This window comes from Beta vulgaris, chromosome 8, assembly GCF_026745355.1.
Source record: "Beta vulgaris subsp. vulgaris cultivar EL10 chromosome 8, EL10.2, whole genome shotgun sequence".
In the NCBI taxonomy this organism is placed as follows: domain Eukaryota; kingdom Viridiplantae; phylum Streptophyta; class Magnoliopsida; order Caryophyllales; family Amaranthaceae; genus Beta; species Beta vulgaris.
This window is the reverse complement of record NC_079209.1, coordinates 59,766,518-59,792,205: the sequence shown is the minus strand read 5'-3', so window position 1 is coordinate 59,792,205 and position 25,688 is coordinate 59,766,518. Positions and strand designations below refer to the sequence as shown.

The 25,688-nt window shown below is 36.3% G+C and overlaps 2 protein-coding genes across 2 annotated transcripts; one reads left to right on the top strand and one right to left on the bottom strand.

The window, feature by feature from the left end:
- Positions 1–481: 481 nt before the first annotated feature.
- Positions 482–19,150, top strand: LOC104902273 (dolichyl-diphosphooligosaccharide--protein glycosyltransferase subunit STT3A). The gene is made up of 23 exons (XM_010689992.4): positions 482–695; positions 867–929; positions 2,945–3,000; positions 3,094–3,165; positions 3,362–3,467; positions 3,593–3,643; positions 9,606–9,701; positions 9,850–9,909; positions 9,995–10,108; positions 10,910–10,996; positions 11,647–11,750; positions 12,560–12,655; positions 13,613–13,733; positions 13,845–13,925; positions 14,040–14,171; positions 14,264–14,506; positions 15,436–15,579; positions 16,315–16,501; positions 16,591–16,688; positions 16,936–17,015; positions 17,104–17,191; positions 18,520–18,609; positions 18,696–19,150. The coding sequence occupies exons 1-23, from the start codon at positions 579–581 to the stop codon at positions 18,753–18,755; spliced, it is 2,346 nt and encodes a 781-aa protein (XP_010688294.1). The 5' UTR covers positions 482–578; the 3' UTR covers positions 18,756–19,150.
- Positions 19,151–19,848: 698 nt separating this feature from the next.
- On the bottom strand, positions 19,849–25,290 carry LOC104902272 (hypothetical protein). The gene is made up of 5 exons (XM_010689991.4): positions 24,580–25,290; positions 22,857–23,723; positions 21,695–22,150; positions 21,189–21,378; positions 19,849–21,090 (listed from the first exon to the last, which is right to left on the bottom strand). The coding sequence occupies exons 1-5, from the start codon at positions 24,982–24,984 to the stop codon at positions 20,168–20,170; spliced, it is 2,841 nt and encodes a 946-aa protein (XP_010688293.2). The 5' UTR covers positions 24,985–25,290; the 3' UTR covers positions 19,849–20,167.
- Positions 25,291–25,688: the final 398 nt, after the last annotated feature.

Genomic DNA, 25,688 nt, shown 5'->3' with positions numbered 1-25,688 from the left:
TTCACCAAACCTATATTCATTCCCACCTAACTACAAATGATGCCGGGTGAGTCTCTACCAACTTCGCCCTAATAATATCCCTAACTTTACCTACCACACTATTACATTTACTAATTGATTATAAACATGATCAAAGTAATTTTTTAAATCCATATATATATTATTAATACTCTATTATGAGAAGTACTAATTTGTAAATTTAACATAAAACTAATTTTTATTTCAAAGTAGTAACTAATTAAAAATACTCCTAAGCAGTCTTTTTTTTTTGTCCTACCACGAAGAGTTTTGCACCGCATTCGGTCTCTGCGGAAGTTTGTATGGGTACCTCAAAAGACAACATTCTTCCAGATTTTTCCATCCTCAGAACTCGAATCCGAAACTTTGATTAAGGAGCGAGAGACCTCTAACCACTCACGCCAACGCCAATTAGTTCCATAATTGGTCTTCCAAGTCTTCTCTAAAAGTCATCCCATAAAACTCTTCAACTCAATACCACTGAGGAGAGAGAGTACTTCTAAAACCCCTGTCAAAACTCACTCTCTCTCTCATCTTATAGAGCTTCAATTATCTCGTCAATGGCGGCCTCTGAGACCGCCAATGTATCATCTTTGAGACAAGCTTGCGGAAATGTACTTGCTGTTTTCATCCTCATATTGATCGGAGTTCTTGCTTTCTCGATCCGTCTCTTCTCTGTAACTTCTTATTCTTCCTTATTCATTCTTCTATTTGTAGATCTAATCGTAATTAGGTTATACAAATTCGATGATTTGAAGCTATGATTTGTTGAATTCTGTTTGATTTTCATTTTTTGAGATACTAATATCAAATGCATTGTGATTTTGGTCTGGATTTTGTGTTTGCAGGTCATCAAGTACGAGAGCGTCATTCATGAATTCGATCCGTATTTTAATTATCGAGTTACTCAGGTTTTCGATCTTACTTTCGTGCTGAATTATTATTTTTTCCGTCGAATTCTGAAACTACTGTACTTTCTTCAATTTGGACTTGCAGAGTTTTTGACTTTTTTTTTTAGGTTTATGTGTTTTTAAACATAATGATTTGTTGAAGATGCTGAATTTTGCAAGTTAGGTTATTAGATGTTAGATAGTCAGCTGATAGCAAGTGTTGTATCATGCGCATTTCAAAAAATATCTACTTAGGCGATGTTTGGTTGGATTGAAGGCATTTTCAGTGGAAAATAACTATCCTTAAAGAACATTTGCATGGAAAAGAACAATTGTAAATTAGATTTGATTTCCTTTGTTTGGTTGATTACGGTTCACGAGAAAAGTTACAGAGAAAAAAAATAACGAAACTAGATGGGAGAAGAGAAAGGGGAAGGTAAGGAATAGGGAGGAGAATGCATCGTTTTTATCCTTCATAAAGGAGAATGCTTTCCATATTTGGAAGGACTATCTTTTTACCCCATTCAAGCACTCGTATTACCAAGTCTTTAGGGTTATTTTGTGGGAAGTAGTCTTTTATGATGTTAATAATCGTGTTTCTTTCTCATTCATGTGTGGAGATTATATAGAACATGGAGTTCCAGTGATTTTCATGACTTTGATTCTCTATGTTATTAGTGTGCAACACGTCTCGGTCTGCAGCTGATTTTACAGTAATAGTTAGTTTTTTGTGTTGCAGTTTGTTTGTCTGTCTTTTATCATGACCAATCTAGGCAATTATGACATAACTGGGTACCAAGCCTTGGTGCTCGCAGGAATTTCATTATATCCTCTATAGATTATTTACTTCTGGTTTGCTTATTTTGACTGGGGTTTCATCTATCTCTTTGCCTAATTATGGTAAATGAAGATCCTTCACTACCTATAGTTTGTTGTTGAAATATGGCTTGATTTGATAAGATTTTAAATGCACCCGTTCTTTCCCGTTTGAATCATTGATGCAAAATCTTTCATCTTTGTAAGTAGTCACTTGGATGAGTTCTGAGCATTTTGTTGGCAATTCAAAATATTAGTCTTTAGTTCATATGTAATGTTAGATTCGTGTGTCTTGATACAAGCCTAGTTCCCCTTTTTGGGAGTGAACCCAAAGTATCCGCTTGACGACAAAATTGTAGTGTGTGCAAGGAAGAGACATTAATTGAAGTTAAAACCATGTGTTGCATGGTACATGTGGAAGTACAAGGTTCTGGCGCTTATAAACTTACTTTGGCAGGACTAAAGCAGTGACAATTGAAGTCCCCATCAACATAAGCGTTTGAGAACTTTTACTCAGTTAGCATTTGACCCTTCTCAACTTAATATTATGTAGACTTTTAATGTAATGGAATATATGGGATTATATGTGCTGTTTCAGTTTATTCTGATACACAAACGTGAAATTGCATGATTTTGGGGGTATTAGCTGATACTAGAATTTCACAGCAACAGTTTCACGTCTGGTCACCAAAAGCTTTGGGAGCCTTTTGTGGTTAGCTGCCACTGCAAAGGGTGAAGTTTGGAAGTCACAGAATTGCCATGAATGTTACCTTATTGGGGGAGACTGGGGAATTCTTGTGACCATTGACTAAGCATCTGTTTATAAAATGTATGAGGGGTCGGGGATGGTCTATTAGCAATTAGCTGATTGTACTGAACTTTTGGTCTGAAGCTATCCATATATTTTATCGAGTGAAAGGGGAAAAAGCGAGTTTCTTGTTGAAGTGTGAGGGTAATTTTTAGATGGGGCATAAAGCTATGGTATTTGCCGGCATATGATATATGGTTTATATGTTGGACGATAAGATACTGATAACTGTAGATTCCAAGGGCTTCAATTGTTTATTACTGCAATTTTCCACCTTGTTCGTTACGGTGTTGAGAACCTGTATGTTCTCTTATATAGCACCAATCTTTTCTAGTGACAGCTATTATGGCATGTACAATCGTGAATGGCCGAGAGCTGATTTTCCCTTTTTTGATGTTTGACAAATTTTCAGTTTCTCACAAAGAATGGCATATATGACTTCTGGAACTGGTTTGATGACAGGACCTGGTAATTTCTGTGACAATTGACGTCCCAAATTTGATGTTCTTATCACATTTTACTATTTGTACTAGATTAAATTAATGCAATTGCGCCTTTTAGGTATCCACTCGGTCGTGTCATCGGTGGAACAGTATATCCTGGATTAACACTGACAGCAGGTACCATGTGGTGGTAAGTTTGCACGCTGGGGTGAATCTTATTGTGATGCTTCACTGATTCATATAATTTGTGTTTATGTTTGACTATATTGTGAGGACATGTCATTTAACTAATATTTCCCCTTTTATTATGTGTTGTGATCCTTTTTCCTGGTTGTTAATTAATTCCGAAGAGGGAAAAGAGAATTAAAATTATGTTATGATGATAGGATACTGCATTCTGTGAACGTTCCTTTGTCTGTGGAGACCGTCTGTGTGTTCACTGCACCAGTTTTTTCTGCTTTTGCTTCATGGGCAACCTACCTTCTTACAAAGGTCAGTTTTTGTCGATTTTCCTCTTGTTACTTTTGTCCCTGTTTTGCCTTCTCTTCACCCCTATTAAGGAAGGAAAATTTCTGTGTTCCTTAAAGGTTGATGATTAATAATATATTATTTTTCAGGAAATGAAGGGCTCAGGTGCAGGGTTGACAGCTGCATTACTTTTGGGCATGGTAAACCCAGGTTTTTGATGTCTGATTTTTTCACATGTCAACTTTAGTTTCTTGCAAGAGCTACAGCTTTAATCCTACTGTGTTTTTATTCTGTCTCTCCTCAATATATGGTTGATAAAAGGTTGGGGTGCCTCTTTATAGTTTTGAAAATTTTGCTGAGGTTAATAAGCTTACCTAGCATTTGATTTGAGCTATATCCCTTTAAGCTGGCAACTTTTGATGATTGAATTGCCTTCGAGGGCAATTGGTTGAATTCAGTATGAGGAATTGGGTTGGTGTCAGATCCAAATATTTGATACCTGAAACCTGTACGTAAAGCCAAGTGTTTGGTTGCTAAAGATTATAAAAGCTACCCCTTTCAATCCACTTCATCTCAAAGTGTTTAGGATTTTATACTCATATTTTTCATTTGGATTTATAGCTTGACCTTTAGTAGTTGGTTGAAAAAGTTTACTTCTTACCTCATATTGAATATAAACAGGAGTTGGTTGAAGATTGTAATACTTTTTAAGGGGTTATATTGAAACTTCAGTGCCCTCATATTATTGATTTCATGAGCTAAGGTTCCGACATTTTCCTTTGAAGAAAAGTTTTTGTACAAGTCTTGTCTTTTTAAGATTAAGTTGAAACTTTGGAATCCGAAGGTAAGGTTGATCGACTTCTAGATATATAGCTAAAGGAATATTAGAAGAAAAGCATATGCATATTTTGTTTCATCTTTCTTGGTAGAGTTTTAAGTAGAGAGATGAGTAGAAATATTTTAGGGAAACACTTTTGGATCTTATTGTGGAGTTATATTAATAACTTGCAACTAAAGATAAACTTTTACCCATTTAGAGATTAAAACCAAAAATGCACTCATTGCCATTTTTAATCCCGAACACAGGAAGAAGGTTATGGCCTTAGGGTAGGTGATAACCAGCGTAAAGCTTAGTCACATCCATGAGCATGAACCATATATTAGTGGTGACATTACCAACTAAGTGACGTGCTCCACTTTCTGGACTCAAGTCTTATGATAAGTATGCAACGGTTACTAGTTTGTATTAGGAAAAGTTTAAGAAGGAACGAATGTCTAGTTGATCGAAAAATAAGATGGTGGAGTCTAAAAGAAGGGAATGCTAAAGTTCTTACCAACAAGGTGGTTAAAGAAGCCGATTGGACCTCAGAGAAGGATCTCGACTTAAACTTGGGTAAAGATGAATAACTGGTTTCCAAGAGTAGCCAAAAAGATTAGGAGAATCAGAAGGAAAAACACTGATTCATAGGTACACAACATTATGGAATGAGGACGTAAAAGTAATGGTTAAGAGGAAAAGAGAATATGCTACTTGGCCTTAGGAAGCCAAACGAAAATTCGCGAACTATATGGACACTAAGTTGAAGCCAAACGAAGCGGAAACTTAGACTCCTGGAAATGTTAAAGAGAAATTCTATAAGGTTGCTACGGGATTATAAGAGCTAAACAAAGATCTCCTTCAGGTGAAATGTGGGAAGGATAAAAACCAATAGTCCAGAGATCACATGATAGATGAAGACAATACTTAGATGAGTTGTTTAATGGAAGCCAAATAAGTGTTATGGGAGACATTTTGTTGAACAGACGGAAGTGAACTGCGAGTATATGTGAAGAAGAACATAATAAGTGGTAGATATTAGAGAAGACATTAAGAAAATGAAACTCAAGAAAGTACCTAAGCTAAATGTTATTCATATCAAAGTTTGTAGATGCCTAGGGAAGGTTGTCGTTGATTAGTTAATGGACTTATTTAAGGAGGACGAAAAGAATGCAACAGTCATTAGAGGAATGGATAGTATTAGGTTACAAAAACAAGGTAAATGCCAATCCTACACGTTATTCAAATTATCGGGGGAGAAAATTACGAGTCCTTCCATGAAATTGTAGAAGAGAGTTATGGAGCGCTCTTTGAGGAAATGTACAATTATTGAGGAGAATTAATTTGGGTTTATGGCTGGACGATCTACTATAGAGGCTATTTTTCTTATAAGATGTATGATGAAATCATGAAATCTTAAAGGGTGAGGAAGGACCTAAACATGACTTTTATTGACCTAAAGAAGGCTTATGATAAGGTTCCTAGAGGTTTTTTCGTTGTGATGTCAAAGAAGGATGTACAAGGTAAGCATATTGGTTTAGTCAAGTATATGTCAAGATGTGTGGAAGAATAACCAAGAATTATCCTATAACGATAGGATCACATTGGAAATTTGCTTTAAGTCCTTCCCTATTCATGACATTGATAAATGAAATGACACGACCTATCTATGATGATATACCGTGGTGTATGTAAGTTTCTGGATGATATTGCATTAGTGGAAAAACTAGAAATGCGGTTAATGAATAAATGGAGCTGTAGAGGCAAATATTTTGGACTCGAGGTTTACGCTAAGTCGGAGCAAAATGGAGTATATTGAGTGGAATTTTAGTAATGAGAGGGGGTTAATCGAGGATGTAGTAACAATGAATTGATAGGAGGTTGCAGTATTGAGTGTTATAAGTACCTTGGGTCATCTTATAGAGTAATGGGATATTGACTTAGATGTGGCCTATACTCATAAATTACAATGAGGTTGGCTTAAATTTGAGGAATTTAGTGCGAGTGTAGTGTACCTTTGAGGCTAAAGGAAATACTATAGGGCAACTATTTCACCACGCATTTAGGTAGGATCATATCAAGAAGAAGGGAGTAGCAGATTTACAAATATATTAAGATGTATTTGTGGGAACACATTAAGAGAGAGAATCTTGAACAAAATGTTCAAATTTGCAGTATTGAGGACAAGATAAGACTAAGAGAGAACCTGGTTAGGATAGTGGAAAGTTAGTCTATAGGAAATTTTAGAGGAAGCCACGGGAGGCCAAAGATGGCTCGTATAGGGGCATAAGAAACGATGCGAATGAATTAGGTTACAGGGAGCATTTAGCACTTGAGAAAAGAGGGTGAAGGGAAAAGATCTATGTGGAAGACCACTTATAGGCTTATAGCCGACGTAATCCTGTTGTGATTAGGCTCTGAGATCGTGGTTGTTATTTAGATATTGAAAGTAAATCAGATTTCAGCAATACAGAGTATCTCAACAAAGAAATCCGCTTTATGAAAAAAGAACGCATTTGATTATTTCATTTAGAAGTAAAGGTCTTTGTTAGTTTGGTTCAAATAGTTTTGACACTTCTTTTTTTGGGGAAGTGAATGAATAAGCAATTGCAAATTCTGGTGGGGTAAGAACCTCAAAATCACCTCATGTGTCTTTTTTGCGTATACGACACTCATAAAATTCCTGTGTGCTATGTATGCCTGACTTACCTAGAGGCGTAGACTACTCTTAAACAAACCTGAAATGATCATATGAAGATAAAGGGCTTTAAGTTATCACCTTAGTGAGTATACAAATGACATATTCAAGTGCCTTTCAGAATAATGAAAAAGGGACAGGATTTTGGATCAGGGGTACCGTAATTTTACAATAGCATTGAATGCCAAAAACTCCAATAAGTACTAAACTCAAAATGCTTTAAAATTCAAATATAACCAAAAACAAAATACTTTTAACAAAAGAAGTTCACTATTATTCCCGGTGAGTTATCAAATTTTGTAATAGATATACAATCGCATCAAGACTTGCATCTAAAAACAAACTGTTCCCATATTCTGTTGGCTTGCTTGAGTTGGAGGAAAAAGTTTGAGATATCCCTCTTTTTGTTTTCTTTTTATAATTGTGAATTACATTTATACACAAAACACAAGAATTTAACTAATCAATTCAACTAGTGTTTTCTTACTTTGATTATACTAAAACAACTTTACAACTCAAATCACAAATTCACAACATGACAATTTGTATCTAATTCAAAAATTATAATTCACCAACAACTCACATAAATCAACATTTTGTAACTGTGATTTAACAATCACAAATTTATCAATCAAATTAGATGAAAAGAGACGAATTAAATAGTAAGAATTAAAAAAATTCCAACAAACATTTCACCCCAATGTCTACCAAACTGAACCCAATCCCTCATAATATTCTAATTTTCGACCCAATCAATTCGACAATTTTCGATTAAAATCATTCATAAAAGAAAATATATAATTTATTAAAAGGAAACCACCACCTGACAGCAAAGAAAATCATCTTCAACTTCCATAGACTGAAACAACTCTCTCATGGCATGCCGCATAATCATCCCACTACCATCGTTGTCAGCGAAATTGGCAGTGGAAAAACTACTCAAATTCATCATGTTTTCTCTTTTTTCTTTTTCACTCAACTTCTTTTCTTCATCTCCCGATTAATTGTAATTTATTTTAATGATAATATGTGTTTTGATTTGTCTCCTTTCACCAATTCCCTGATCTCCTTTCTCTTTCTTTTATAAACCTTCGTCACTCTTCCCTTCCATTTTCTAAGCAATTCCAACCTTTTCTCGAATTAGAGCAACTCTCAATAACCCACAGAAAAAAATCCAAGAACCCAAAAGCGCTGCGGTCGACCAAAGGGTTGAAAGTCTACTACTCTCTCTCCTCATAAAACACTAAAATCATGTATGAGATCTTTGTATCTTGAATTGTTTGTTTGAAAAGCTAAGGTTCAGGCTAATGGAGAGACAGAGGAGTCTTGGAGACTGGAGATAGAGGAGGAATGGAGGAGACTGTAGAGAAGAGACGTGGAAAGAGGAGAAGACAAAAGGCGGAGAAAATTTTACTTTTCAGAAAAAAAATCAATTTTTTTTAAGAAAACGAGAGGTAGCACGCGCTACCCCTTGTTACAACGTGGGTCCGCCACTGCAGATGATAGACTCTATTATCAAAAGTGCTTGCTAAAAACAATCACTTGGCCGACAATGTCGGTATTCTAAAAGCAACTTTAAAAGATTTTTGTATGATTGTTTAATGTTCGATTTTTTCTTCCGTCTAGGGTGTAAATTTATTTGGAGCTTTGCTGAAGTTCATTCGCATAAACAGATAGAATTGTATTATTGCCAAATTAAATGAATAGGTCTGAACTCATAAATATTGAAAAAGATAAACATATAAAAAACTATCCTTTTTCTCTCCTGTTTTTGTTAGCATTTTTTCGTACATACAACCTCAATATTATTATGATAGAAACATTTATTGCTGTACTAAATTGGAAAAAGAGGATGTAAGCGGCAAGCATGTAGAATTATTGAATCAAAACTTGAAATGGAAGTATTAGAAAAGTATGGAACGCAATGGAATCGGGATCAATTCTGGAGTTGGAGTATGATGAATTTCGTTCTATGCGAACCGAGTTTCCCCGCTATTTCTTTCTATAGAAGGGTACAGTTGTGTTAGTTTGAGATCAGAGTTGAAAGTAGTCTCTTGTTTTCTCCATAGGACCTTTTAATTTCAAAGTGGATGATAGTCAAAGTAAGTTTATTTAAATTATTCCTTTGGGTTAAGTTATTTGTTGCAATTTTTTGTTCCATTTATGTATGATCCTAATTGTAACTTGTACGCTCACACACAGACGCCCATGATTATTAGAAGATAGAGTTGTCCGGTTGTCCCACTCTGTTCGTGGTGTTCCAGCTAGGGGAAGAAAGGCATATGAGCATATTTTTCAAAAAATAAGTTTCTTAGATTTTTGGAAAACAAGTTTTTTGTTGGTGATGTCTGGTAAACATTCTCTCAATTATTTGTTGCTGAAAGCAATTGAGAATTTCTTTTTATATTTGAGGAAAATTACCCATTTTAGAGGCCTCATAAGTCATAGCCCCTTAAACAAAGGTACAACCATACAAGCATCCAAGCTAAGGCCTTGTCCTGTCTGAAGCACATATTTGTCTAAATACTCCGTGCCTTTGCATCTTATACATTTTCAGGTCCAGGGCCTATGGTAAATTAATATGCTGTGTGTTTTTACTGCAATATTTGTTTCCTGGTAAAAATTTGATTACTCTGTTCTTTTGCAGGTTCCATCCTATATATCTCGATCTGTTGCTGGCAGCTATGACAATGAAGCTGTAGCTATTTTTGCATTGATTTTCACTTTCTATCTTTATGTCAAAGTGAGTTTTGAGCTCGGCTTTTATGCATATTATGATTTTATTTTTTGGATACATGGTTCCCTTTTTTTTTTCTGTGTAGTGTGGTATTTTGTAGAACAATTGCATTTAATCTCTTCAGTCACTGATGTTGCCAACTTTTCGAGTGCAGACATTGAACACCGGGTCTCTGTTTTATGCAACTTTGAATGCCATATCATACTTTTATATGGTGAATTTCCTCTTTTGAAGTTGGTAGTATTTCTAATCGAGCTGTCTGATGGTAAATTTCTTTGACATACTCTTTTTTTTCTTAGGTTTGCTCTTGGGGAGGATACACCTTCATAATTAACCTTATTCCCATGCATGTGCTCCTTTGCATTGTTACTGGTCGATATTCTCACAGGCTCTATATTGCATATGCTCCTCTGGTAAGCGTCTCCAATATTGTCATTACTTACAGATTGGCTTTATTTATAAAGTTTTGGTTGCAACTATAGTACAAATGGAATGTGAATGTGCTGGACTTTGTATTTTTATGTTTGTGAGAAAACCTGCCAAGACTTTGCTTTAAGATGTCTTTCCTGCCACCGTACTTGCTTTCTGTGAAAAATTAGTTTTAAGAAAAACCATAAACAATAGGTCCTACGTTTCCCTAAAATTGCAACAATTTGACTTGCAAACTTGCGAGCATACAACTTTGACCATTACTAATTTTTAATATTTGAAAATGTACAGTGAGGCAAATCCAATAGCATTTTACATAATAACATTTGGTCAAGTAAAGCATGTGACTAGTGCAAAAGTCAAACTGCTTAAATTTTGGGGATCGGGGGAAGTATATATGTACATATACCCTTTTTAATTCAATATTTACATCGTTCATCTTTGAGTCCTTACCCATGGAGTCAGTGATCCATTAAATTTTGATTATTGATAGTGCACTTGATTAAGATAGGTCATTGAACAGTCTGCAGTTTTTTATTTATTGTGAATTACCAGATGGTTGTTTTATAGCATATCAAGGGTAAAATAGAATAGCCATTTCTATCATCTTTGGTTTAAGACTAACTATTATCCCTCTACTCCATTCAAGACGGGAGCTGCATCAGAGGCATTAGGCTAATGTTGATGTTGATCTTGACTTTTCAATATCAATCCTGCGTGAGAATTGTTCATGTGGTTTTTTGTCTAGTAAATTGGTTATCTGAAGTGAAGCAACATGTATGCAGGTTGTGTTGGGCACACTGTTAGCTGCACTGGTTCCTGTTGTTGGTTTCAATGCATTTATGACATCAGAACATTTTGCGTCATTTTTGGTAAGCTATTGTACTGATTGCTGCATCCTAATCTGTCTGTGATGTCTTTGAAGTTGAGTAAGTTTTTATGATATATTTCACGCAAGCAAGCCTAGTGAAAGTTCATGTCCTTTACAAATACAGTTGCTTCTTCTAGAATCAGTGGTTTGTGCTCTTTTTATTTGTTTGATCATTTTTGCCTATCCAGAGAAAACACTTTCCAGTTTTGTGGCTGGGGAGGTGAAGGTGTACTCAAGTAACAAAACTTCATGCCAAGGCTCTTGCCTGTAATACTATTGAAGAGGCTGAAATTCGAATTACCAAGGTCCAACATTGAAGAATCTTTCAGATAATGGTTGTGCTAAGGAGATAATAGTGCTTTGAGTAGTTGAATTTAAGAACATTTCAAAAATAGGAGTGGTAGTAGAGGTAAACAAATCTAATAAAACCCAGTATAGTTCTCATTTAAGGCATGGTGTGGAAAGGGTGAGTTCAGGTATCACTTACGGCAGGTTGAGGATTTAGGTCCATTATTATTGCTTACTTACAGTTCACTAATAATTTAAGATTATAGTACAAAGTTGTAGTTATTATGGGCTACAACTTCACGGTTAAAAAAGATCTTCCTTCCATTTGTTTTTGGGATGTCTGATTTATGAAATTGACTACAGGTGTTCATTATTCTCCACGTGGTTGCACTTGTGTATTACATCAAGGGAATCCTTTCACCACAGATGTTCAAAGTAGCTGTTACTCTTGTAGTATCTGGTGGCCTGTAAGCAATTCTACTTATATGCTTCTTCTTAAGCTTACCAAGGAAGTTGTAGGCTTTAATTATACCTTCTGAAGCTAAGAGGATAGATACCGAGTATACTTCTCGTCATTTTAGTCACAAAAAAGAAAGTTCAAAGTCCTCTCACCTCTGACATTTGACCCCCCCATTTGTTCTCTGGTTTTGATTGAGCCTGGAGTGCTCCAGCCTCCATGTTCCCTGAAAGGGAATATGATGGTCAGCAGAACAGTATTTGACTGTGATTGGTTTTCCCCTTCGTTTTTTTTTGGGGGGGTGGGGGGTGGGGGGGTTTGGAGAACTGAGGCTCTTTTGAATTTGTCTTGTTTGGCCTGCTGCAGTCATAGAATTGAAGGTTGGGCCTGGCAGAGAGAAACTTACTCTTGTAAAAAAAATTAATCCTTGGTGCAGGATTATATGTCAACCTGGTGGAGGAATTAGAATAATGAGACATATTAGTTCTTTTAAGTACACTAATTTCTTCATAACCAAACTATCAGTTATTGTGACATATCCAAAACAGAAAAATGCTGCCAAAAACGAAGCAGAACTTATTTTATTTTCAGTATCAATATCTCAGAAGTAAGAATTGGTTGTGTGGTATCCTTGCATGTAGTTCCAAGGACTGAGGAGTAGTTTGTTTCATCACTTCTCCTCCTGCATCCACATTTCACAATGCAGAAGGCCTGTAGATGGTGTCATTATGCCAAAATATGCAATACGAAGTCGAGATGTTTTTACATTACATCTTATTCTTTTTCTAATAAACCTTTGATTTATTTTTTGTGGTTCAGGGTTGTCTGTTGTGCTGTTGTAGCAGTACTCGTAGCGCTTGTGGCTTCCAGCCCCACAATGGGATGGAGTGGCCGGAGTCTTAGTCTCCTTGATCCGTATGTTCCTATTCTTTGTCTATACTCTTTTTTCCGGCTAAAATATCCTTTCGTGTATTGGTTAGTTCCTGATACTAGCATGTCTATATCCATCATCTTTGCAGTATGTGTCAATCTATTCCCTTCTCATTGTATATTTTGAAGTTGCATAGTTTGTGAATTGTGGGCTTACTTTATCTGCTGAAATCAATTGACTGAAGGTGACATTTGATATTTTAGAAAGTGTTTTACTGTATGTCAGATTGATTAGTTTCACTAGTTTTAGAATCTCATGGAATCTTCCCTTTGTCACATGGAGACTTTTCATACTTCGCTCTCTCTCTCTCTCTCTCTCTCTCCCCACATAATATAGCTATCCTTTAATACCTTAACTCCTCTATGTTGCAACTATTTAAATATGGAGGACGTCTTACCTTATAAACGATGAAAAAGAATGAAGTATACTTGACGAAAAATAATGTAGGAAGTACTAATGAAAAAGCATTTTGAAATTGCTTATAAAGTTCCATTGACAAAGTAATGTTCGACAAGTTTACGTCTTTATGATACTTACATATTGAGTGCGATGATAGAAGAGGATGCTTCTATTTGTTTCTATGGAGTGGGACCATGGCTTAGATGGCAGTAATAATTTTTTTACCTGCTATAGTGTCAGTTTATCAGAGTGCAGGCAGGACTATGGATCATCATTCAGTGGGTAAGGGTAGCTGGTCTGAAATGCTCTGTTGGATACACAATCTTTTCATGTCTTGAGATGCTAGACATAGACACTCTTTGACTTATTGATCTTGCTAATGTGTTGTACTAGTATCATGCAATGGAGTCCAGATTTTAATCTGGATACCGATGATAGTTTACATGCTGTAAGATATCTTCTCTTTGAGATTTCTGGTTATAGATTCTGATGATCATTCACTTCTTGTTTACCCTCTTTGGGGGTTGGTTTGCAAACTACAGCACTTATGCAAGCAAATACATACCGATCATTGCTAGTGTTAGTGAACATCAACCACCTACATGGCCATCTTACTTCATGGACATCAATGTATTGGCATTCTTGGTTCCTGCTGGAATTATTGTAAGTTACTTTTCTTAAACCTTCCGCTTTTAATTCTTAGTGATCCCCTTGATTTTTGTATCAGGTTAATCTTTGTAAAATGCCTTTCTGTAATGATATATATTTTTGCAGGCTTGTTTTTCACCTCTGTCAGATGCAAGCTCATTTGCAGTCCTCTACATCGTAACGTCAGTGTACTTTTCAGGTGTTATGGTGAGAAAATTAGGAAATGCCTCCTTTTCATGTCATGGTTGACGAAATTTCAACTCTGCTTCTATTTGCATTTTGCTTCTTACCCTGATTTTATACACTTTGATCTAAGTATAGGTGCGGCTCATGCTAGTATTTGCTCCAGCCGCGTGCATAATGTCTGGAATTGCTCTATCGGAAGCTTTTGATGTTTTTGCTCGGTCTATCAAATTTCAGTTGCCCGCATTACCAGAATCTTTACGAGATGAGGTGGCTAAAAGGATCCTTTCACATTCAAACTATTTGATTAATTTTAATTCCCTTGTATACTAAACTTATTTTGTAATGCATTAATATTCAAGGCAGGAGATCTAAACTCCGGCAATGCTGAGATACAAAATAATGTTGCTAAAACAGATAAAATTGAGGATGCCACGAAGGAGCGACCTTTGAAAAAGGGAAAAAAGAAGGACAAGGACAAGGAAAAGGAAGCTTCTGGGAAGGTTTCTTTGAAGTCTCGCATTGAGAAAAGGCTTCTCGTTTTACCCTTTGAAGCGTCTTTAATTGCTTTGATCTTAACTGTCTTGCTGGGTGGTTTCTATGTGGTATGTATACTTTTCATGTCCATGCCACTACTTATTGTCATCATCATCATTATTATTCTTTTAGATGGTAGAAAACTATGTTTGCTGCTGGTCACTATTTGTGTTTAAATGTTATCCCTTTCCTCATAAATTACGAATAAGAGCACAATTTGTAGCTGTTCTTGCTTTATACAAATTTGTCGAATACTTGGTGTCTATGAATGTAATCTGAACTTGTTGGAAAATTGATCTTGAGGAACTTAGCTTGAGCTTAGTCTAAGATAACTTTATAGCGAGGTACCCGTACCATATTGGGGTCTATTTTTGTAAAACAATTTGATGGTAGATCTGTTTGAGCTTTGGGAATTCTTATCATTCATCATCTAGCCTCTAAATTTCAACTTATTGTAGCTTTTTTCTGCAATTCTACGATTACAATGTGTTTTCCCACTATCTCATGTCCGTAGATCTATCAGTATGATGAATCTCATTTATATAGAATTAGATCATCTGAAGTTGCTTGGTATGCTTTACATTCTCATTTTATAAATTGGCTTCATCCTGTTTTGGTGCTATTTGATTCTAGTTTCATATAAAGTTGGCTGTAGTGCGTATATTTGTGTAAAAATTTAAAAATATATAACTGACCATAGTGATTAACATCTATTCTTGGGGGACTGGAGATTGATTTTAGGCATCATAACTTAAGTGAGAGTCAGAAGACAATTTTGTCTTTATAATTTGTGTTGGTGTTAACTTGGTTTAGTCTGATTGGATTTTTCCAGTTTTGTACAGTCTGCAGAATAAGGCCATTTGTCTGCAAATAATTATAGTATGATTCCAGACTGCTAAAAAAAGCAAAAGAATTGGCCCCATTTATATTTTCTTTTTGTTTTATCCTTGATATGTGTGCGCCTGTATTTCTGATCAGATGACCAAGTATTTTGTAGGTGCATTGTGTGTGGGCAGCAGCAGAGGCATACTCGGCACCATCTATTGTTTTGACATCTCATGCACATGATGGTCTGCATGTTTTTGATGATTTCAGAGAGGCTTATGCTTGGCTAAGCCACAACACTGAGGTGGATGACAAAGTGAGTTTGATGTACTGTTGTCATATGATGTTTGTTGTTACTACTTTATATTACAAATACTTCCAAACTCCTGTCTTCTGAAATGGAATTTATAAATTTTATCTGAATCATATTATTTTTGAGGTTCGGTCCTTTGAATCTGCTTGATGAGTTTTGCTGTACTGATGCTGCTGTGTTTACATTTCATGTCTCCAATTAGCTCTTGTAGTTGCTAGTGCACCGTCCATAATTTGAATACAAGGAAAATATGTAGTAGGATAGTATCAGCTTCTTGTGGTCTCTTCTGGTACTTCTTATCTTGGAGACTTTCATCAAACCAGCACTATCTCAGAAAACTATGTCATACATATATATTCCAAGAAGTTTGTTGGCTAATAGTGGAACACAGATTTTTGCTGCCGGTTTATGCAGTTATCTTCTATCTGAACTCTGAATCTAAACCTTAAAAAATCTTTAGATACTAGGGAGACTATCATGTGGTTATCTGCATTTAGACGGTCTTGATGTTGCGCAGTAAATTTACTACTCAACATAGTATATCCTACATCCTCATGATCAAATGTTCCTTTATTACATATTTCCAATCAATTGCACAAGTTCTTAGTAGGCTTTATGGATGTGGATTCCAAGAATTTATTTGTCTTTTGTGTTTACCTTTCTGTGTTTCCACTGCTTTTATAACTGAATGATTATTGTGTCAATGTATCCTAACAAGATACTTGTTGCAACTTGCAGGTGGCATCTTGGTGGGATTATGGGTACCAAACAACAGCCATGGCCAACCGTACTGTCATTGTTGACAACAATACCTGGAATAATACTCACATTGCCACTGTTGGAACTGCTATGTCTTCTCCTGAAAAGACAGCATGGGAAATATATAACTCTCTGGATGTTAAATATGTTCTTGTTGTATTTGGAGGTTGGTTTACTTGCTCTTTATTTGATTAAATTTTTTCCATGTTTGGGAAAAGATTGTGGAACCAACATGTGAGATTCTATTTCTCGTAGGTCTTGTGGGCTACCCCAGTGATGATATCAACAAGTTCCTATGGATGGTTCGCATAGGAGGTGGTGTATTCCCTCATATCAAGGAACCAGATTATCTGGTAAGGGACTTGGATTTAACATGATTTGTTTTTGGCAATTGCTAAATATAACGCTAGCCTCTGTTATCATCTATATGAACTCGCCTTTCTGTTTGTTCTGCTCCTTTATTCTTATTGTTTGGGTTAATATCTTTATCCTCATTAACTTTGAGTAAAATGCAGATATATAGCGTTCTTTGTTTTGTAGTGTTTTCTCATTGGTAGTACCTCTATTCTCACCAAATGTGTAACTTTTGATGTTCTATAGAGGGATGGTCAGTATCGGATTGACTCTCAGGCAACACCAACGATGCTTAATTCCTTAATGTACAAGCTTTCATACTACAGGTTAGAATAAGTCAATCATGATTGTTTTCCCTTGATATTCCTCCCTTGCTGCTTTTTTAGAACCTAACCATGCGATGCCTGGATTCAGATTTGTTGAGACAGATGGAAAAGGATATGATAGAGTAAGGAGGACTGAAATTGGAAAGAAACATTTCAAGCTTACGCATTTTGAAGAGGTACTGAATTTTTTATTACTGTAAGATTTAGTTTGTAAGTTTAGTGACAAGGGCATAAAGTTGCCTCGTTCTCCTATCTCTGAACCATAAAAACTTCATGGTGCCTGAAGGCTAACCTGCCGGTTAGAGTGTTCAGGAGTCCTGATGGCTTTTTTTTTTTAAAAAAAATTGGTAATAAGAGCAGTCACCTATATCATCTTTACGACTTAAACTATGACCTCTAGGCATTTGCAAAAATCATGTCTAGTTTTCCAACTTCTGCAACCTTGTATTTTTTGTGAAAAGCCCATATAGGCATATATCATTATTTAGCTGGCTATGCTGCTTGCTTCAATTCATAGTGGTGTATTATGGGGGTGTTTAGCCTATTTGGCTGGTTTGACGAGCTGTTTGTATAGATTGTTTATGTTGGCTGTTTTGTATAGGTGGTGTTGGTTGTTTTATGCAAAATGAATGAAAAGGCTGAAAGCAATATTAATAAGCTATCAAAACGAGTTTCTTTTACTTTTGGCTTAAATATTGGCTTTTAACGACCAAAAATACTATTCACCAAACACTTTATTCTGGTTGTTTGCCCTCATGTAAAAGCCACTGAAAATCCATGTACCAAACACCCCCTATCTTGATTATGATCCATGGTATGGTCAGATGTTTTTGAAATTTGAAATTTTGGGCTGTGATCTCGGAATATATTGTTAACAGATAGCAATGAATTGCTCCCTTTGTTGTAAAACATGGAGATTTGTAGATTACATTCAAAATATAGATTTGGATTCTTTATAATTTTTTAAAGGACCTTTTGGTGTTCTGAAAAGTTTCAAACGTGTCAAAATATGTTCGTTGATTATACTGATAATGAATTTCTATGGCGTGTTTGGTGCAAGGTCATAAACTCATAATTGAGGTGAAGGTAATGACTTGTACGGCTCGCTAAATTTTACGCGTGAGTTCTTGTATATACATTCAGAACAACAGGTCTATATTTGAATTGCAGTAGTTGAAGAAATGATATCTTCATCACCGAGACATCATTGGCTTTTTTGATGTCTGTGAGACTTTGCATGTGCATATATAGACCCACTTTTCTCTCTTTCTATAATGTACCCTTTCCCAAGCCAAAGATTTTGGCTGATCAGGTAGCTTCTGCTCAACAAACTGTATCTGTATTATAAAGCTACAGTTACAAGTTACATGTTGGGTGCTTGTTGATATACTTGATTAATAGAATACATTTATAAGAGTGTTCTCTAATTGATCTTATTTTCTCTTTTGTGGATGTCCAATCATTTTCCGCTGAGGATTTTACTTGGGTTTATTTGGAACTTCAGGCATTTACTTCTCATCACTGGATGGTGCGGATCTATAAATTGAAGCCTCAAAAGAACAGAATACGAGGAAAGATCAAGAAATCAAAATCGGTATCTTGCTTGTAACTAATTAAAATATATCACTGTGACTATCCTAAATTTTAGAGGTCTCACTTACGGGTTTATTGCTTTGACAGAAAACAAGCTCGGCCAGCTCAAAAAGAAGCAGAACCAGCAAAAGGAACCCATGGCAGTAATTTCTTTCTCGCTTACTTTTTTGCAATTTTTTAGAGTAGAAAAGTCATAGTTTAGTTATTTGTAACCAATAGTTTATGCTTGGGCTTCTAGAGAGAAGCCATAGAGCGTAGCTCATTATATCCAAGAGACGATTACCTTCCCGCTGCCGAAGATTTTGTCCTTCACCTCCCTCTCTTTTAGCAATTGCTTATTTACTTTTATGGGGGAGTTTGATGATATGCTCAAATTCTGCTCTTGTTGCTGGATTCTGGGTTTTTTTTGCCCTAAAATGGAGATATGTAACAGCATGTACTAAGACCATTGACAAAGCAATACTTTTTTAACATACACAGTTTACAGCTGAAATGAGAGTGTTCCATATTTTGAATTACAAGTGCTGCTAATTCTTCTAGAACTGCTAATTCGTCTGGAGTTTCTTATTTTCAGTACATATTTGCAATTTCTCCATTTTTGTTTTGGACAGCAGTGTAATTGCTTCGACGCTACGCTTCTCTTTCAATAGTCACAGTTAGTCATGCTTTATCATCGTATCCAGGAAAAAGAAACCAAGTTTCTGTTTCAGCTCTTTCTGAAATACAATGCAACATGCAATAAAAAAACCTTCCCCGACATTATGATAGATATTGAGACTGCCAGGCCTCAACTCCATATTAATGGACTTTCATCACTAAAGGCCTAAACATGTGTTCACCATCTCATTTGCTACAGACCAAAACCGTTTCATTAAGATTACCACAGAGAGACCAAGGAGTCGCGTAATAGGCGAAAGCATTGTGTTCCTGTTCAGATGGGAGATATTGAACTCACGAGCGATGGATAGACCTCGATGGGCGTTAGTTGGTACTTCTGCTGGGGCTACTCTAATGAAATATGCAGATAATGAAAGAATGAACCTTTTTTCTCAAAAGGAAGACGAAAACGAAGGCTCTGTTGCCTGTTGGGGCTAGTGGCTACTCTAATGAACTATGCAGATAATGACTCTTATCACAAGTCATAGTACATCTCCACATAACTTTACCAAATAAACTACTTAACATCCCCACTTTGTTTGAAATAGAATGAGAATATATAGAGGCCTATACGAAAGAAATTAAAAAATTGATGACTGCTCAAAAATTGATATACCAGTTACCACTAGACAAACAATTGACTGTTGAAAAATACATATGAAAACCAACTATTATTCTAAACCACTATGATTATTTACATGTGTAGATAAATAATACAAATAATTAACAAACATTATTAGCGCAAAATTATATCAACTGTGTGTTTACCCTTCAATAGCTTACTGGAATTTCAGAAGAAAATTGCAGACTCACTCGCTTGATGTAGCCTCCACTCATAGAAATACAGTTAGATATGTATGTACACAAGTCATAACCCAATTTCAAGAAACCATCAAGACATTCTAAGTCAATTTTGTGGGAAGACCATAAGTTCTCTTGAGAAACTTTGCTGCCACTTCATCATCTCGGTGACAGAGTATTCTTAGAAGTGTATTTGGCTCAATCGCGTCCCATTCACCTGTAGTTGGAGGCAGAGGTAGCCTGGATTTGGCAGAAGGGCCATAGCTCTCCACAATCGCTTCCTTGAATTGCTCAATCAAGCTCTCCGTGTCCATACGAAGAAGAGGAAGAATTGTTTTTACAGTTGTTGCGAACCTGTCTATCACTTCAGAAGGCAAACCATCACCGTTAGACCAAAACAAGTCATGGAGGAACTTAAAATCCTCTTCGATAATGACAGAATCTTGTGGAGTAAAAGCACGAGAAGGGCCTCCAGCAAGCAAAATTAACAAAAACCCTTCGAATGAAGCTTTCATGACCTCGGTGATCAGACGGGTTCGGACTCTATCATGGACAGTTGTCGCGATAGTTTCTAAGTAATGCTCGAGCTCCTGAAGGAACGGCTCGATTCTAGAAGATGAAACTTCACCCACATATAAACCGTCCCATAAAACATGACTCAGCTCATGAAATACGATCTTGTAGCTGGCTATTTCACAAAGTTGGTGGATCGCTTCAAAAGAAGCAGAGATGGAGAGTTCAAACTTAGTTCCCAACCCTTTATAGTCAATTTCTGTGGATCCTGAACTTTTCAGATAAGTAATGGTCTTTTTCTCCAAAGCATCAACTCCAGAGCGGATTCGCTGCATTGAGTTAATACGGACACATAACTGTGATACCCCAAAAAGGTCATCCACATTTGTGCTTCCAACCTGCGATCTTCTTCTCACGGGTATATGGGACTTTTCCTTCTTTTTGAAGAACTTAGAACCAGCTGAACACCTGGTTAAACCAGGCAAGCTAGGTATGTAGTTTTTTGGAAATCCTGCATTGTGAAAATGAAATGAGAAGTCTGTGGTCACGATGGAGATTACTAATGGAGATTACTACATAAGTGAAAGAATGTAATTCTCCATGACTTACCACAACCAGATTTTGCCTTCAGGATGTAATGCTGTAGGCATCTGTCCAGACTGATAGTCAAATCGTTGACCAAGACAGGCTGCATAGGTATTGGTAACAGGAAGAATGCTTCTAAAGTTTCATCCACAATACGCAGAACTTCAATAACAGAGGGGGAAACTCGCTCCTTATTTGCTTGCACATTCCACACCTAAAGAGGAGAATAAGCCAACAAGGTTAAACCAACACACGAGGAAAAGGTGACAGGAAGTTTTTCTCCTTTTTTGTGTGGTGGGGGTGGGGGGGTGTCATTGATTATCATGTAAAATTAAATTCTTTGATCAGTTTCAAGCCCTAAGAACGAGATTAAAACGAATAAACATATCTAACAGAAAATTAAAAAATGGCAGGGCTATCACTAAGTCTTTTTTATAGTCAGATGGTACTGTGGAGACTATAAAATAGGTGAGAGTATAATGTAGATTTTCAACACAGAGTGGCACCAAATAAGAATCGATCATCATTACCTCTTGTTTAAGGTAATTGTCAACCCACTCTTTCACCCGCTCAACTCTAGTCCTTATCCATGATTTCACTAGTGTCCCTATAACAGTTTCTGTGTCGTAGGGAGGCATTTCCTTGATTATTGACTTGCCACCGTCATCACTATCAACAGCATCTTCCACTGCAACTTGTACAAGTTGCTTTTCTAACCTATCAGCAGCTAATAATACTTGCACAGCATCTGGTGTCAACTCATTGATGCGAGCAACAAACTGCTTCAGTTCATTGGCAAAACAACTATGAAGAGTTGCAACAGCAACACCTGCCGAAAGAGGGTTCCATCTTTTAAATATAGGGCTGTACATCTCCTTCTCATTAAGCGCCAGTTCAGTAACTTCTTGTGCAAGGAGTGAAAGGACAGGTATTGGATTTTTCTGGTTCTTAGAGGACTGCTTGCTCAAGTTGATCTTCTCCATTTTCTGCGTTACAGAAAGTCAAACTTTGATGAGTGTTGAATTCTAGGAATGGAATCATACCATTGAACCATTAATAGCAAGATTAAATAGAAATTCAACTAAAGAGGAGTTGAAGACCTGGAATGTTAATTGTCGCAACAATTGGATTTGGATCAGAATACCGAATTCAAATCGATTCTAAATGAGACAAAAGGGTATTTGAGACCGCTCAATAAATGAAATGCCAAAGGATTTTCTTTTGAGCTATTTGAGAGAGACGGTAAGAGTAATAATTCAGTATATACAAAGGGCAAGACTCACCGGATCAGGACACACAATGTCAATTCCTTTTTCCCAGAGGTGGGTGGGGGTAAAGGTAGGGGTAGGGGTAGGGGTGGGGATGGGGTAGAGGCAAGATTGAAGCACAAGCTCATGATTGATTGATTAAATCAGAAAAACAGAATTCACTTAACCAAAATCCAAACCACCCACAGACAAGAGATGCAGAGTGATCAATCTAAACTATTCCTGCAGACAATTACAATTTTGAAAACTGCGATCTCAAAATCTATTTCACTGTCAAATGTATTATGAGCCAAAGCCTAGACTTTTCCAACAACCAAACAACAAAGTAGACTTGTTGATTGGCAGTTCACCACTATACCAATTTAGACAAGGACATGCATAGATAGGCTCTCTTAATGACAAAGAGAGAAGAAGATTTTATAACCTGAGCAAAAGCAGTCCGAATAGAAGATCTGATGTAGGTTTCAACCCTGTCACGAGCTACATTAACTTCTTTTCTCTTCTTGCGGTACTCCTGAGAGATGTCTTCCACTAATATCTTGGCTGAGGTTACCGCTAAAGTAGCAACACTTTGCATTAACTCGAGACTACCACTTCTAAAAGTATCATGATATGTCAGCAACTGTTTTTCTGCCCAACCCAAGATTGCACTTAGTAAAGAACTCAAAACCTTGGAATAGTCAAGATCTTTCATAGTCTTGGCATCATTTTCAACTTGTATTAAAAGATTGCTAGCTGCAAACAAGAGTTCCTCTTCAATTTCACCAGTCTCCACATACCGATGAAACAGAATCCACAAAAAGCAAAGGTTATGCAGCTCTTGATTCATGCCAAGAATCACCCAAGTCTTCTTAATAAGTTCTAAAACCTCATCGACTTCTTCAATAATAGAAGTTTCATCATCTACATCGAAACAAGCTTCTAGAAGCATCTGATATATGTGAAGATTCAATGGGAATCCATCTGCCCAATGGCACATATTTGAAGCCTGATCATCAAAAGATCTGCAAGCAAGAGTCATTACAACAGTCCGAAGTAACTGCATAAACTCGCTATTCTTCCCCGTTTCCAGAGGCTTCTCAGAGGCTCCTCGAATTATCTGCTTCAGCCGCTGGGCAGCAGTGTCTGACTTATCCAAGGGCACGTGAGGGTAGAGGAGGAGCCCAGCTTCAAGTATCTTTAAGCTTTTCTTCTGAAACGCCTCAAACTCTTGCTGGTTTGGAAAATCTGATTGTTTCAACTGCTGCAATAGCTCCAACGGGAAAACAACTGACTCTAGCCGTCTTCCTAGCTGATAAAATATATGAGACCAAGATAGAGAAGTACAGTTAAACACCATATTAATCAGTCATTGCATAAATCCACTATAGTAAAGTAACTCAAATATAACTATTTCCAGTCATATCCGATTCGATTTTCATTTTTTTCTTTTGATGGATAACCAACTCAAGCATTAATCAGTCATTGAGTTCTTGCAACACCAAAATCCATTCACTGTTGCTATTATCATCCAATTCTTTATATGCAACACCAAGATCCAAACATTATCAAGTGACATTCTGTAACAAAAAATGAATACCCTATATTATAGAGTCGTAGAACATAAACACACAGTCGTGTTTCTTTTCAAAAAACCGATTCTTTATACAATCGAAAATTCGAGATACTTAGTTTTATTGTCTAAATATGTCAAATTAACAGAATCCCCTCAACTCAAACTGCCATTCTCAGCACTACACTAATCCAACCAATTCGTTTTCAAACCATATAAAATTCCTTACCACTTGTTTCACATAATATTTTTTTTTTTAATTAAGTAAGCTTTACTGAGTCAAAAGCAATTTGCAACAACATAAATAAACTACTCCCTCCATACCAAAATAAACGCAACAAATAAATATTTATATCTCACAAATAACACCCATTTGTTGCAGTTATTATGTTACGGAGCAAGTACACAAAATTTTCTGATAAACTAAGAAAATTAAACTACAACAGGACACTTAATAACAACACCACCAATTCCTTAACCAATTATTAGACGTATAAATGATCATATTTCTTGAGAACAAGTCAACCCACAAAAAGAAAAAACAATAAAACCAAAATTTCAGCAGCAATTCAAAAAAAGCGAAGCAATTACACACCTGACCCGCAGCAATTCTAAGGAAAGCACGACGAACCCTAGAATCAGTTTGTTCAGAAACTTTCATTTGAACCCTAATCATCTCTCCAACTGTTCCTCCCGATTTTCTCTCTCCTCTATTTCTACTACTTATACCAAGCGCCTTCTTCACTTTACTCGCCGCCGCTGACGTCAGCGACCTCTGCAAAGACGGAGAAGTAGTCAACGATGACGCACAATTTCTCTCTCTCTCCGTTGACGAACTTCGCTCCGATTGACTTATATAAGTCAAAGGCTTTGACCCAGTTGAGCTACGACAAGCTCCGATTAAGATCTCGTATGCAGTTTCTCGGAGCTCCGATTGTGTAATATCTCCACTAATTTTTTCCCCAATTTGATTTTGAAAGATTTCCATTGAGTTTACCATGGATTTTGGTATTTTCAGTGAATTTAGAAGATGGGTTTTGTTGTTTTTGGTTGGATTTTTTGTGGGTAAGTGGAAAAATTCTATGCTTTGCTTTGAAGAAAGAGAGGTCTGTGCTATTGTTTGGTGGGGAAGAGGAGAGAGAAAGTTAAAAAAGGAGTTTGGTGATGGTGGAGAGAGAAAGAAAGATGATGGGTTTAAGGAAGTGATGATGGAGGAGAGAGAGTGGAAAAAGGAGAAGAAAGAAGAAGAAGAAAGAGCAGAGGAATTTTGAATTATTCCAATTTCAACACCTGGCTTGCTGGCTCCTACTAAGGTTGTTCTGTCTTCTAGGTCCCATCTTTTGATTTTCATGAATTTTAGGCATTGGGATTTGGGGTTGGGGATACTAATACTCTATAGGTAATACTCTATAGGGATGAAAGTTATTCGGATTTATAATTGAAATTTAATTTAATCTAAATTGAATTAGTAATTGGAATTAAATTTAAATTATGTTCGAACTGAATTTGGATTGAGTTAAAAAAAGAAAATTGTATTTTCGAATTAGATTGGATTTGATTGAGTGTAATTGGATTCGAAAATTCAAAATAATTAATTTGAAAATACACCTTATATTTTATATTTATGATTACGGTTACTTGTTTTTTTTAAAGACCCAAATGGTTTGGCAGCCATTACGTTGTTCCCCTCAAAGTTAATAACCC